General features: G+C 38.9%; 1 protein-coding gene across 1 annotated transcript in view; it reads left to right on the top strand.

Moving 5' to 3' along the window:
* Window positions 1–9,279, top strand: part of mtnr1bb (melatonin receptor 1Bb) — a 70,667-nt gene extending 61,388 nt beyond the window's left edge. Inside the window, exon 2 of the mRNA XM_069890847.1 lies at window positions 8,361–9,279. Within this exon, the coding sequence (XP_069746948.1) occupies window positions 8,361–9,208 (848 nt within the window). The 3' untranslated portion in view covers window positions 9,209–9,279. The remainder of the gene's footprint in view (window positions 1–8,360) is intronic.
* The last annotated feature ends 4,657 nt before the right edge of the window (window positions 9,280–13,936 follow it).

Raw genomic sequence — 13,936 nt, 5'->3', positions numbered from 1 at the left:
TTCCAGGGTAATCTTAAGAATTGTTGATAGATTTTGAAAAATCTCTTTCCAGAATCTCTCTAAATTTGGGCATTGCCAGAACATATGAATTAGAGAGGCTTCAAAAATGTTGCATTTCTCACAGAAAGGATCAATATCTGCATAAAAATGGGATAATTTAAGATTAGAACCTAAGAATTCTGTGCACCACTTTAAACTGTAATAAGCAATGTCTTGCACAAAATGAAGAATCGTTAATCAAGAGTATAGAGCACCAATATTTTTTAATTTTTTAAAATTTTCCATCAACATGAAGTAACAAAACACACCAAATCAAAGAAACAACACAGATGTATACAATAAAATACCAAAAATGAACTATATGTTGATGTACAAAGAAGGAAGAATCAACACCTTATCAACAATGATCAAAGTCTGCACAATTCTTTATGAATACACAATTACACAACGTGCCGATCCTTAAAAGAAAAGTAGGAAGGAGACAAAAAAGAAGAAAAGAAAAAAAAAGAGTAAGACTTCCTCTACCAAAGGGAAAGGAAAAAAGAAAAAGAGGCAATTCTGCTATATGATGTGAGAAAATCATCTGTTTTCCAAAAGCATTAATTACATACAGATGAAACATTATGAGATTCATCCAGAGATTTCTTTTTCCCTTCAGGGATAACGTCTTGACATAGACATCGGTAGGGATACTGGAGATAGTGGTATTGGAGACCAGAAGGTGGAATCATCAAAGGTTAACCCCCATATATCTTAAATATGAGTTCTGTATTCTTAAAAATCTTCTCCAGGGGAACACAACTATCCATTTCTGACTTCCAGTGGGTCAGACTCAGTTGGGAATCAGATTTCCAAGTAACGGCTATGCATTTCCTGGTTATCACTTAACCAAGTTTAACAAATTTCAATTGTTATTTTTACAGACACATTTTAGGTTTTATATCTGCTAATTTTCACCACAAAAACAATTCTGGCACCTGAGGGTATCAAATTCCAGTAATTTGTTCCAGGAGATTTCCCAAATCTTCCCTGAAGAATCTCACCTTAGGGTATGACCAGGTTGAATGCAAAAAGGTTCCCATATCTTGACCACATCAAAAACATAAATTGGATAATTCAGATTTCCATTAATTTATTTTTTGTGGAGTAAGGTTCAGCTAATGCCAAAAATTATATTGCACCAGCCAAAACCTTTCATTATATGCTCATGCTGTCCCGAGGTAGGACAGATCAGCAAAGTAAATAATACCCAATTCTGATTCCTAACTCTCTGTGGACTTATCTAGCCCTTATTTAGGGGCTTCTGCCTGAAGAACGAAATATATATTTGAGATAAATTTCTTGGTAATCCCTTTGCGAACCAGAGTCTCCATTTCTAGAGTACCAATCTTCACCTGAAAAAGTTATATTCAAGACTCTTTACAAATGCTTTTTAATCCCAGCCATTGGGACTGAATTTAAGTCCAGTGAATTATTTTAAAATACATGCTATTAATTTACCATGAAAATAAAATCATATGTTAAAAAGGATTCTTGTATACTTTTCAAGCATTACCAATTTTTATCCCCAAATCCTTTATCAGCTCGCTGGATTGGGCCATTTCTGTGTATATTTGGCAAGGGAAAAAGAAAAACGTGTTTAAATAAAGCCTGTCTTCAAAACACTACTTTAAATGGAGGATGATCACTTCTAGATTTCAGATTATACTATTGGGCGATTAATGTACGTAATTTACTTTTACTATTACATTTGGATAAATCAGTGATTCGCCCTTCCTGGATAGAAATGGAATTACAGTTTAGTAAGAAAACCTCCATGTGGGCAATTTTAGGATCCTTCTTACCATTTTCCTTTTCAAAATTAACAAATAATCTGTCCATGAAAAATAGGTTGAGAATTTGGGTTCAGTTCAGGAAATACTTTGGAATTTAGGGTTTTTTATTGGCTAGTCCAATTATAGATAGCCATCTATTTCAACCATCTTTGTGCAAGTTTCAAGGAATGACATACAAAAGGTATTCAAAGTTTCAAGGATCTTTTTATTTGAAATAATTTTGCCCCTTTCGAACAATTATCAGCCAAATTGAATCTTTCCAATAGACATTTCTTGTGATATTTACAAATAAGGCATTTTGTTCAGTCCAAGCTTTTGGATTTTCCACAAATTTCTAATATTAAGATTCTTGACCTTTTATTTTTCTTGCACTATTTTCATTTTTTTTAAGGTGGTTCATATAAATGTTTTCACTGTGATGCTGCCATAAAACAACAAATTTTGACATGCCCATGACAATAAATTCTGATTCTGAAATGTTTAGGAACGCAGAAGGTCTCTCAACCTCCATAGAAGGTAAACATACATAACTGACATTTCAGGATTGAGCCCTTCCTCGAGGTGTGAGTAGAGCAGGCAGGTGCCTGAATTAAAAGGCTGGGAAAAAGTGTTTCACTCCATTCAATATTTTAAAAGAAGATGTGAAGTAAAGGTATCAGAACAGGAGAAGAGAAGTAATAAAAGAGTTGGATGAACTTTATAAGGAACTGGAAACACTAATAAAACAACTAAAAGAGATTCAGGGAGCAATTTAACTGTAGTGATAAAGAAATTAAAAGAGATGAAAACAAAGACATGTTAAATTTGGGTTATGTCTGTCATTCTTTTGTCATTTGCATATACCAATCTTCAATTGCAATTTATTGCTGGTATGTATGAAATGTAGTGATCAAAGGTAAGATGATACCTAAAAATACACTGACATGCTAGAGGAACTCAGATGGTCTTTTCAGCATCTATAAGAGACAAAGGAATATTGCTGATATTTTGGGCCTGAGCCCTTCCTTAATGAATACACTTTTCTTCTTATTTCTTGAAGAAGGGCTCGGGCCCAAATCGTCAGCAATATATCTTTGTCTCCTATAGATGCTGAAAAGACCGGCTGAGTTCCACTAACATTTTGGTGCATTTTTACTACAATCACAGTGTCTGCAGACTTTCGTGTTTCACTTAGATGGTATCTAAACATGGAATCTGCATACTTATACCAGTTTAAAGATGTGAAGAAATGTCAGATGTCATTAACTACATTTGTGTGCATGTGAGAATGTGTGTGCATGGGTACGTGCATGGGTGCTCTATGTGCTTGTGTGATTTATTCATTAAAGGAACAAGAGAAATCCAAATGATAAAGCCATTGAACACCATGATTATGTCCTTCAAGCATGTCTTTCATTCGATTCCCATTGATTTGATGAAGCACCTTTGACATATCCAATGTTTATTTGCTGTACTCGCCCCTGGTGTTTTAAGAAATATGAACAATAAATATTCATCTAATTAATTTGCAGTTAGGCAAATAAGGTGATGTTTTTGATGAACCTTGAATAGACTGATAGCTGTTGGGTGAAAAAAATAATTTTCTTGAACCCAGAGGTTCAAGGAATTCTGTTCCTTCTACTGAAATTATTTAACAATGTTTGGCCAAGACCTAGGAAATTAATAATATAATAACAAAATTAATTTATTAGTCTTGGTAATTATTTCACATGACTGTTACATTATATAAATATATTATGGAACAAAAAACTGGTACATAATAGTGCCTGATTACAAGAAAGCTCTAAATATTGCAACTTCATTTTCAGCCCACCAAAGATCTTATTCTTGCGTTATTTTGTTAATACATGTAGTTATATTTCTTTACAGTTTTTTTTTATGGAGAAGGATGTGGTGTGGTAAAAGAGGATCCGCACAGAGATCTGTCCCATGTTTTCTCTATCTTCATAGTTATTGATGGGAAAGTATAGGTAGCATTAAAAGAAGTATTTCCTTAACTGACTATATTAATGAATAATATGTATGAATGAAGGTCAAATGATTTTAAACTTTAATATTCATACTTTAAAAAGTTATGGCAGTAGATGTGACAGAGGCAGAGGAATTGAGTTAAAGCAGTGGTTCTCAACCTTTTTCTTTCCACTCACATACCACTTTAAGTATTCCCTATGCCATAGGTGCTCTGTGATTAGTAAGGGATTGCTTAAGATGATATGTGGGTGGAAAGAAAAAGGTTGAAAACCACTGTTTTAATCGTACCTAATTGACTCGTTATGTGCACGGTTTCATAACTCCAAAGGAAATGGGCCAATTACAATTTTTCACAAACAAAATATTTCAGTAGCAATTGGGTCTAGAGGAGTGATTCTCAACATTCTCTTCCCACTCATATACCACCTTAAGCATCCCTTACTAATCACAGAACACTGATAGCATAGGGATTACTTAAAGTGGTATGTGAGTGGAAAGTAAAAGATTAAAAACCACTGCTCTAGTCTGAGGATGTGTTGCTCATAAGAGAGGTCAGGGCAAGATCTTGTACTTATGAAATCCCACTGTGATTAGGTTTTCACGTGTTTCCATTTCTGTGCCTCTACCCCCCATGTTCCTCAGTTATCTCGGATGCTTGGCCTGATGGTGCCACTCAAACACTACTGTAAGCAGTGTGCCACATTTAGTTAAAGGAGCGATTATTGTAAAAAAACCCTGAATGTTGGGTTTATCAAGCTGAGTACTTTTTAAAGAATACAACCCATCTCCTGTGATGTTTACAACTGTTTATGAAGTCTCCTATTGATTGCTAAGTGGTTTTTCAATGATATCTGACTGGGGAATATAGTGGGGACCAGGTTTTGCTGTGTCTTTTTGGCGAAAGCTCTTTTGTAAGCTTTGAGTTCCAATTTATGTTAACCATGGTGGAAAACTGCTGCATTACAATTGACATTGTGTGGTGCATGTCTCCAATAAATGGGGCATGTAAGACATGTGAATGAAATCAGTAGATCTCACTCTAGTTTTGCGGTTAGTGTAATTTGCTTTGGAAATGGTCACACATGGGCTTTAATTAATGTTCATAGAGAAAAACAGAAAATGCAAATCAATTTCCACACAATAGTGATGATTGAGGAAATATTTGAAGTAATTTCATGAATTCATCTTTCATTTTTAAGGTGTCATTTATGAATAGTAATGTTCGATCACCTTCATGCATATTTCAGAGTTTTCTTTGTAAGGCTGTTCATTTAGATGGTAAATTTCTCCAATGTTGAGCTGTTGCAATGTTAGGAAAAAGAGATTTCACTTTGGTACAAAATAATGCATGCAAACTTATGTAAATTAGCTATACCTGCCAGTATGGGCCAAAGCACACACTGGAATTCATATACTTCTATAAGTAACTGTAAAAGGAAAATAATTTACCATTTGTATGAAGCATATCCACTGAGTAATTTAATTCTGGTATCTACTGATCCCATGATACCTGCTGATGTGAACTGATTTTTAGCAGTGGTAATTCACTGACTTATGTGATTGCAGACTGTAATCAACCAAACATTTTCTGTGGATTGAACTGCCATGTCCAATTTTGAAAATGTTGCCCAAAAAGATATAGTAAATGAAGTTTTTAACGTGTAAATTTTAACATATCACCATCTGCCTTTTAATGCTCACTAGTAGATGGAAGATGAGGAAGGGTGTCAGAGGGAAGGTTGAATATTTTCTCAATTTGAAGGGGGTGACACAGTTAGTATAGCAGTTAGTGCAATGCTGTTCCAATGCCAGCGATCGGGACTGGGGTTTGAATCCTGTTTGTATGTTCTCCCTGAGCTTATGCAGGCTTCCTCCAGATGCTCCGGTTTCCTCCCACCATTTAAAATCTATCAGGAGGGTTGTATGTTAATTTGGTGTAGTTGGGTGGCATGGACTCAGGGGGTGAAAGGGCCTGTTACCATGTTGTATGTCCACATTTTTAAAAAAATAATAATTTAAATCATTAGCGTGTTCTTTTACAACTTATCAGGTTGTGTTTCAACTTCTAACAAATTGTCCAAGAACTTGGAAATATATCAATGCTAGAAAGTACATTTCTGATACAAAGTTTGCTTAATATCAAAACAACATGGAGTATCCAACACGAAAGTCAGTGTGAGGATTTGGTATCTGATTCAAGGCAGTCTTTGTTTATCTGCCATTCATTTAATTGCTGATTAATTCATCCACATTTCTACAGATCATTCTTGGAGCAGAATGTACAAAATGTACCCTAGCATGAAATTAGGAAATTAAAGAAAGAATGTCATGACTGCCCTGTGTTATGAGCCCAGAACACCCCAAAACCCGGTAGCAATAGATATTCACCAAGACAAAAGTTGCTTTTAATTATCTTTAAACATGAAAACAGAATCTGACTTTAAATGATCACAACTGACTTAACTAAACTAACTTAACCCCCTTCTAATTCTAAGCGCACGTGTATGTAATATGTGCGTAAGTTCAGAAAAGTTATTTGATTCACATTCCAATCTCATTTCTCATTCTTCCAAGTTTACTGGTTGCAGGCAATTCTTATACTGTGCACAGAATTTAACATTTATAAAGTTCACCAGGCTTTGGTGCTTGAAGGGTAAATGGTTACCACTCAGGAAGGTTCTTGACAGTTTTCAGAGAGAGATTCGTTGTATGCTGGACACCCACAACTGATTCCTTTCTAATCAACCACTTCAGTGTCTTGCTGAAGAAACTTGCCCCATCAGGGTTTTCCTGATGATAACCTCTTTCTTTCACGTCATCATAGCTTTCCTTTTTGTTTCTCTTATTCCAAGTGAGACATTAGACACCCAGTCCTCTCCTCTTGCATGAACCACAAGGGCTTTGAACAGGCTGAACTAAGCACTTTAAAGCTGTAGAATTGATCTCTCTCTCTCTCTCTCTCTCTCTCTCTTTCTCTCTCTCTCTCTCTCACACACACACTCTCTCAGAAAGAAAGCCTGTTTGATTCTCTCTGCTTGCAAAACCACATGACCCTCCTAGAACAGCAAGTTCCCCTCCAGACAATCTGCGACTCCAACAAGTTCTTTCATCTGTTGCCTTTTTTTCAACAACAATCCATTAGTGAAGTCTCTTGGGCATTCTCCAAAGCTTTTGCAAAGGCTGTTGGCCCTGACATGTCTAGCATGAGCAGAGCTCCAGCATTTTAAATAAGATCTGTTTTTAAGTGTTTGTATATGACCTACACTAAAACACCTGCCCAATTTATCTCCCAAAAACTTATCTATATTCTGTCACAAAACTTAATCATTTTAAGAGATTATATTGAAAATGTGTCAATCTTCAGAATGTAATTCTCCAACCATTGACTCATGGGGTTGACGATCATTGAACAGTGAAGGTTTTAAGAGGTTGCACCAAGTGTATTTGCCGGGTTGTTTGATAAACCTATTTTCAATATTCAATAAATGAATGAATTGATTGTATGAAGTAAAAAACCCAAGGCCAACACAGTTAATGTGCCAGTTAGCTCAACACTATTTCAGCACCAGCCTGTCGTGATCAAATCCGGTGCTATCTGTAAGGAGTTTATATGTTCTCCAAAGGACCACATAGGTTTTCTCGGGGTGCTCCAGTTTCCTCCACACTCCAAAATTGTTTCGGGGGTTTGTTAGTTAATTGGTGCATTTGGATGACATGTCTTTGTGGACTAGAAGAGCCTGTTACTGTGCTGTATCTCTAAAACCACAAGTGTACCAAGACCTATTCATTCAGTTGTTAGAAGACATTCCAAATGTATCATATAAATAGATAATGAATATTTGTTGTTAATGTAGTCTAACAGTTAAAAATAACTTTGCATATGCTAATCATTTGTCAAAACATTTCTGAATGTTCCTTCAGATGGGCTAGCTTAAAACAGTACATACAAATTTTACATGTTCAAAGTTTTATTATCCAATAAAGTTAAATGGTTACAAATCAAGCTCCATGATAAAAACCATACTTCAGATCAATTTCCAGTTCAATTTATCACTTTTCATAATTTTCCTGAGCTACTAATCACCAATTTAAATGACGATATATATGCAACGGTGAAGATAAGCTATTGCTCAGCCTTGCTGAGGTGGCTTCTTCTCTTAATGCTGTTTCCATATTCTGATCTCACCTATTCATCTGCTGTCAACCCATGTCTTGTTCAGGGACCTAAATTGAAAGCTGAAATGAAGCTTCATCATGTTGCCTGTAGTGAACAGAATCTTTCTCTCTCATTCTCTCTTTAGATTTGGTGGTGAGGAATAATTTTAGTTCATGCACACAAAGCTAGTAACTCATTCCTAACCATTTCTCCAAATGTTTTCTATTTGCTATGTAGTTAAATCTACATATATCAAGTTATGTACAATCCTGCAAAAGATAGAGTTGAAAAAGCAGTTAATATATTTTTAATTTTAAAGTGACACTAGAATATCTTTATTGGGGGGGTAAACAATGCTTGCATTTAATTTAATAGATATTTCTCTTATTCTTTTGCAGGTAATGCCTTCGTTGTGAGTTTGGCATTTGCTGACCTTGTTGTGGCTGTGTATCCATATCCACTGGTGCTCTTCGCAATTTTTCACAATGGATGGTTCCTTGGTGATATTCACTGCAAATTAAGTGGCTTTTTGTTGGGTCTAAGTGTAATAGGGTCCATTTTCAACATCACAGCAATTGCCATAAACAGATACTGCTACATCTGTCACAGTCTGTCTTATGACAAATTATATAGCTGTCGAAACACAATGATCTTTGTATTTCTGATTTGGATATTGACTGTGTTCGCCATTGTACCAAATTTTTTTGTTGGATCCTTACAGTACGATGCCCGTGTCTATTCCTGTACATTTACTCAGACATCTAGTTCCTCTTATACCATTGCTGTGGTGATTGCTCACTTCCTAATTCCTATCACAGTGGTGTCATTCTGCTACCTGCAAATATGGATTTTGGTTATTCAAGTAAGAAAACGTGTCAAAATGGACATAGCACCAAAACTGAAACAGAGTGACTTCAAAAACTTTCTGACCATGTTTGTAGTATTTGTGTTATTTGCATTTTGCTGGGCACCCCTGAATTTCATTGGTCTGGCTGTGGCTATTAATCCACAGAAGATTGCACCAAAAATTCCAGAGTGGTTCTTTGTCCTCAGTTATTTCATGGCCTACTTTAACAGCTGCCTTAATGCCATTATATATGGACTGATGAACCAAAATTTCAGAAAAGAATATAAAAGAATAATAATGTATTTGAGGACACCACTTCTTTTGTTTCAAGATACATCAAGAGGAGGAGCTGAAGTGCTGAAGACTAAACCATCACCTGCAATAAATAATATCGATTAGGATAGTTCACGCTGATGCGTGATCAGCCATGATCAGCCATGATCGTATTGAATGGCGGAGCAGGCTCGATGGGCCATTTTTGGCCTACTCCTCTTCCTACTTCCTATGTTCCTATTTGAAAATCAATTTCAGTTTATTCAGTTAAAAGTTCTATTTATTGAAAATACAGTGTTCACTATATGCTTGTTGAAAACATTATTAGACATTATGTTTGTATAGCTATTTACTGAAATGATGAACAGTTGGTTAAGTTAAACATGGAATGGCATTTAATTACTCCAGTTTTGAAATCTCACCTCAATATATTTCTGGAAAAAACATTCCATTCACCCACCATCCAATCTGTCCTTTATTTTGCCTAATGAACAATCTAGAAATTACATATTAATTAGAAGTATTAATTTTAAAACCTTATTTTAGTACATTTATAAAAGGTTTCTGTGGAGCTAGTGAGCACCCTGGATTATTCACTTCCAAGCCGTATACTTTGTACAAACTGAAATTCGCTGTTTCGTATTCATGGTAAGTCTGGTGTCCAGGGATGGTACATTTTCTTTAATGAGAAAATTCATTCCCTCACCCTATCACTTCTCAGCCTTTTTCTCTTTTGCCCTCCCACTCTGCCTCTTGCCTGTGACCTTGTGCTCCTCCCCCTGCTGTTGTCCCGCATCATTTTATTCAGGCGCTTTTTACTCATAACTTGATGAAGAACTCAGGGCGGAAGCATTGGTTATGTATCCTTATCTTTGCTACATAAAGAATGCTGTGTAACTTGCTGAGTTTCTCCAGCATTTTTGTGTAAACCAGTCACAGTGTCTTCAGATTTTCTTGTTTAAAACCTTAAGTGTACATGCCTATACTGTACACACACACACACACACACACACACACACACACACACATACACACACACACACACACACACACACACACACACACACACACACACACACACATGGACACATAGATTATACACATAGAGACATACACACACACATACATACACTACACTGTTATGGAGTCCAGAGGACCCCAAAAACCAACAGCAATAGTTATGCTCCACAACACAGGGTTACTTAAACAGAAATAGTTTTCAATTATATTTGAACAAGAAAACAGAATTAAACTTTAACTTATTACTATCAACTTACTTAACCTACCTAACCTACTTAATCCCCCCTCTAATACTAAGCGCAGGTGTGTGTAATGTATATTTAAGATTAGAAAAGTTCTTTGGATCACAGTCCAATCTCACTGGTTGCAGGCAATTCTTGTACTGTACACATAAGTTAGCATTAACAAAGTTCACCAGGCTTTGGTGTTTAACAGGCAAATGGTTACCACTCAGGAGGGTTCTTGCTGGTTTTCAGAGAGAGATTCCTTTTCCAGGACATTCGCAACAGATTCCTTCTCAATCAGTCTTGCTGATGGAACTTGCCCCCTTCAGGGTTCTCCAGATGATCCTCTTTCTTTCAGGTCACTTTTCAGACCACCAACCTTCTCCTTTGACCAGGCAGCCTTCCAAAGTTTGCCAGCTTATCCCTCTGGAACTGATTCCTCTGACTCCTTCTCTCTGTTTCACACCCTCCCTCTCTGAGAGCAAAACTGTTCTGGCCTGCCTGCAAAGATCACATGCTCTCCCAGGTAAGCTGCTGTCAATACTTTGTTGCTCCTCTGCAAAAAGCATTCTGCAAAAGTCCTGCAAAATTTCAGTTTTAAAATGTGCATGTACAAGCTGCTCTAACAATTCCTCCCAAACCATCTCTAGATACTCTGTCACAACACACACACACACACACACACACACACACACACACACACACACACACACACACACACACACACACACACACACACACACACACAGAGACATACATACACATGTACACTGATGCACTATCAATTAACCACATAGAAGTAGTGATTAATAGGGTTTAATCACCATAAATTATCAGCATGTCTCACATGTTGCTGACTCGGTTCCAAGGCAGGTACTGAGGGAGGAGTTCAGGTATAACAGCCTTTATGGGGATTATGAGGGGAAGAGTCACAGGTACAGGGGCAGGCCAGTCCATATATTATATTCATACAGACAGACAGTGCTAACACATTCACCCCTCCTTTTAAAACTGAGTTCGGTGGGGTGAAATAGATCAATGTCTATTCAGGTTCAGCCTGTCTGGTGGTCTCGTCTGTCATTGTGACCATCACAGTGCAAGCTGTGGCCCAGTTGCTGGGCAGTGTTTTGCGTGATAGACCAGGTCTTTGGTGTCTGAGAGGGGTTAGTAGGACCATGGGATTGTTCGGTCTATGGTTGGGGCGGGGTGCCGGGTGCCATTAGTTGGGTCGGGTGCCTGGTTATGTCGCCAATGGCATGGGGGGTACTGATTGGTCGATTGAGGGATCCCCTGCATGCACCAGGTCCTGAACAGAAACCGTGTCTTTCCACCCATCCTGGTGCTCCACGTAAGCATCCTGGGGGTTCACCTTGAGGAGGTGGACCTTCTCGACCAGGGGATCAGTCTTATGAGCCCTAGGGTCATCAGCCAGGGTGGTAGTGTGGTTCTCAACACCGACTGCCTGGGGAAGGAAAACAGCCTTTCATGTGGGATAGCATGAGTAACAGAACAGAGGAGGGAGCTGGTAGTGTGAAGTGCCTCAGGGAGGACCTCGCCACTGGGAAATGGGCAGGCCTTTCAACCTGAGGGCTTTCTACCTGGCTACTCCCTCTGGGGTTATAGCTCGTGGTCCTGTTTGTGGCTATGCCCTTGGCCAGCAGGTACCGGCACAAGTCCTCACTCATAAACAAGGATTCCTAGTCACTATGGATATAGCAGGGGTATCCAAATAGAATGCGTAATGACTTTATGACTGTGGCTGCAGTCATGTCTGGGCAGGAGATGGCAAATGGGAAGCATGAGCATTCATCGATAATATTAAGAGACTACGCATTCCAATTGGTGGAGGGGAGAGTGGTTGGTTTAAAATTGATAGTTGTGGGGGGGGTGGGGTTATCATATTCCATTTGGATGCTCTTGAGATGGCACTGAAAATCCAGTCCCAGAATCTCTGGTGCACAGAGCTTTGGCATAATAAGGAGTTTAAAGTTCTTGCACATAGTGCCATGCTTGGTCAATGTCATGGCTTAGCTGCCATTGATCTCAGCCGAGTGGGATTTAGAGGCCAGAGTGACTGTGCACTTAGCTGGAGTTACCACGAGGGAGTAACACTGTACTGTGCCTAGGTGAATGAAGCTCTCCATGCTCCCAGTATCAAATAGACAGAAAGTGATGCAACCATTTACCTCGAAATCCATCATAGCCCTGGCTAGCTGATGTGGGCTGCCCTGGTCCAGGGTGATCGAGACCAATATCTGGTTGCTGTCTGATTCACTGCTGTAATACTGGCCCATTATGCCATTCTTGATCATACAGCCAAGGATGGCTAGTCGTGCTGTCTGGAACACACATTTGTCCTCGTTATAAGTAAGATTCAATCATTTTGTTGCCTGGAGGAATTTATGGAGATTTGCATTGTGGAAGTGGTGGATCCTGGTTTGTCGTCCCCATGGCCCCATTGAGCTGTTTCCCACAACTGAAGAAAAGCTGCCCTGCCAAGGAGGCGATATGCGCTGTGCAGGAAAAAGGTACACTATGCCAAGGTTTTCCAGTCCAAATCATCTGCAAAACCTAGCTGCGCCATGTGTGAGTCACCACTCTGGACAGCGCAATCGGCACCAACTCCTGTATGAACCAGAGACGCCATGTGCAAGTCATGGTGGCTGCCATCTTGGACTGCGCGGCAAATGCCATCTTCCCAGGTATATGATATCATGAGGGAAGAGCGAGGGAAACCACCTTGGGATCAATGGTGGCCATGTCGGGTTTATGAGCACCTATCAGACTCAGACAGTGAATCTATACTGGCTTCCATCAGCCTGAACCAAGATGCACTGCACAAACTCACCAGGTCCATGATGGAGGTCCAGGCAAATGGGCGCGTTACCAACTGTTTATTTGATAGCGGAAGTACAGAAAGTCTTATTCACCTCGATACCAATAAGAGATTATCCCTTAAAGTACAGCCCGCCAAACACAAAATTACACTCATATACTGAATCACATACGGCAGCCATCCATGGGTCATGAGTAGTGACCCTAACCGTTGGAGGCATAGCTTACAACATTTCAGGCTACTTGTCATGCCACAACTTTGTGACCCCTTGCTCCTGGGACAAGACTTCCAATGCCAACTTCAGAAAATTACATTGAAATTCAATAAGCCCCATCCCCCCTCACTGTCTGCAATGAGCAATTCACAGAGCCATTCCCCACCCCTGACTACTGTTGTCACCCATGATGCACAAGCACCACACTCCCTTACCGCCTCGCAATTCCCCCCCCACCCCAACAAACTGTAACCGGTGATGACAGGCCAACCCCACAAGCTGCTCAGGACACGACAGCAGCACCACAACCATTATCATATTGTTCACTGCGGCAAAGGAGACCCCCTTACATATGTATATATATGTTTATTTGTTTCATCTCTTTTTCTCACACTGCAGGGGTGAATGTGGTAAACCACTGTTAGCTATGATTGGCTGCTGTGGCTGGACACGCCTCCCGAGATCGATCCTACCCATAGCCCTTTGCATGCCCCCCCATTTCATTCTGCCTTGACAGTTACTGAGATTGATGGCTGTTCCAGTCTATAATTAATAAAAGC

Source organism: Narcine bancroftii, chromosome 7 (assembly GCF_036971445.1).
Source record: "Narcine bancroftii isolate sNarBan1 chromosome 7, sNarBan1.hap1, whole genome shotgun sequence".
In the NCBI taxonomy this organism is placed as follows: Eukaryota; Metazoa; Chordata; class Chondrichthyes; order Torpediniformes; family Narcinidae; genus Narcine; species Narcine bancroftii.
This window is presented reverse-complemented; position numbering and strand designations above follow the sequence as displayed.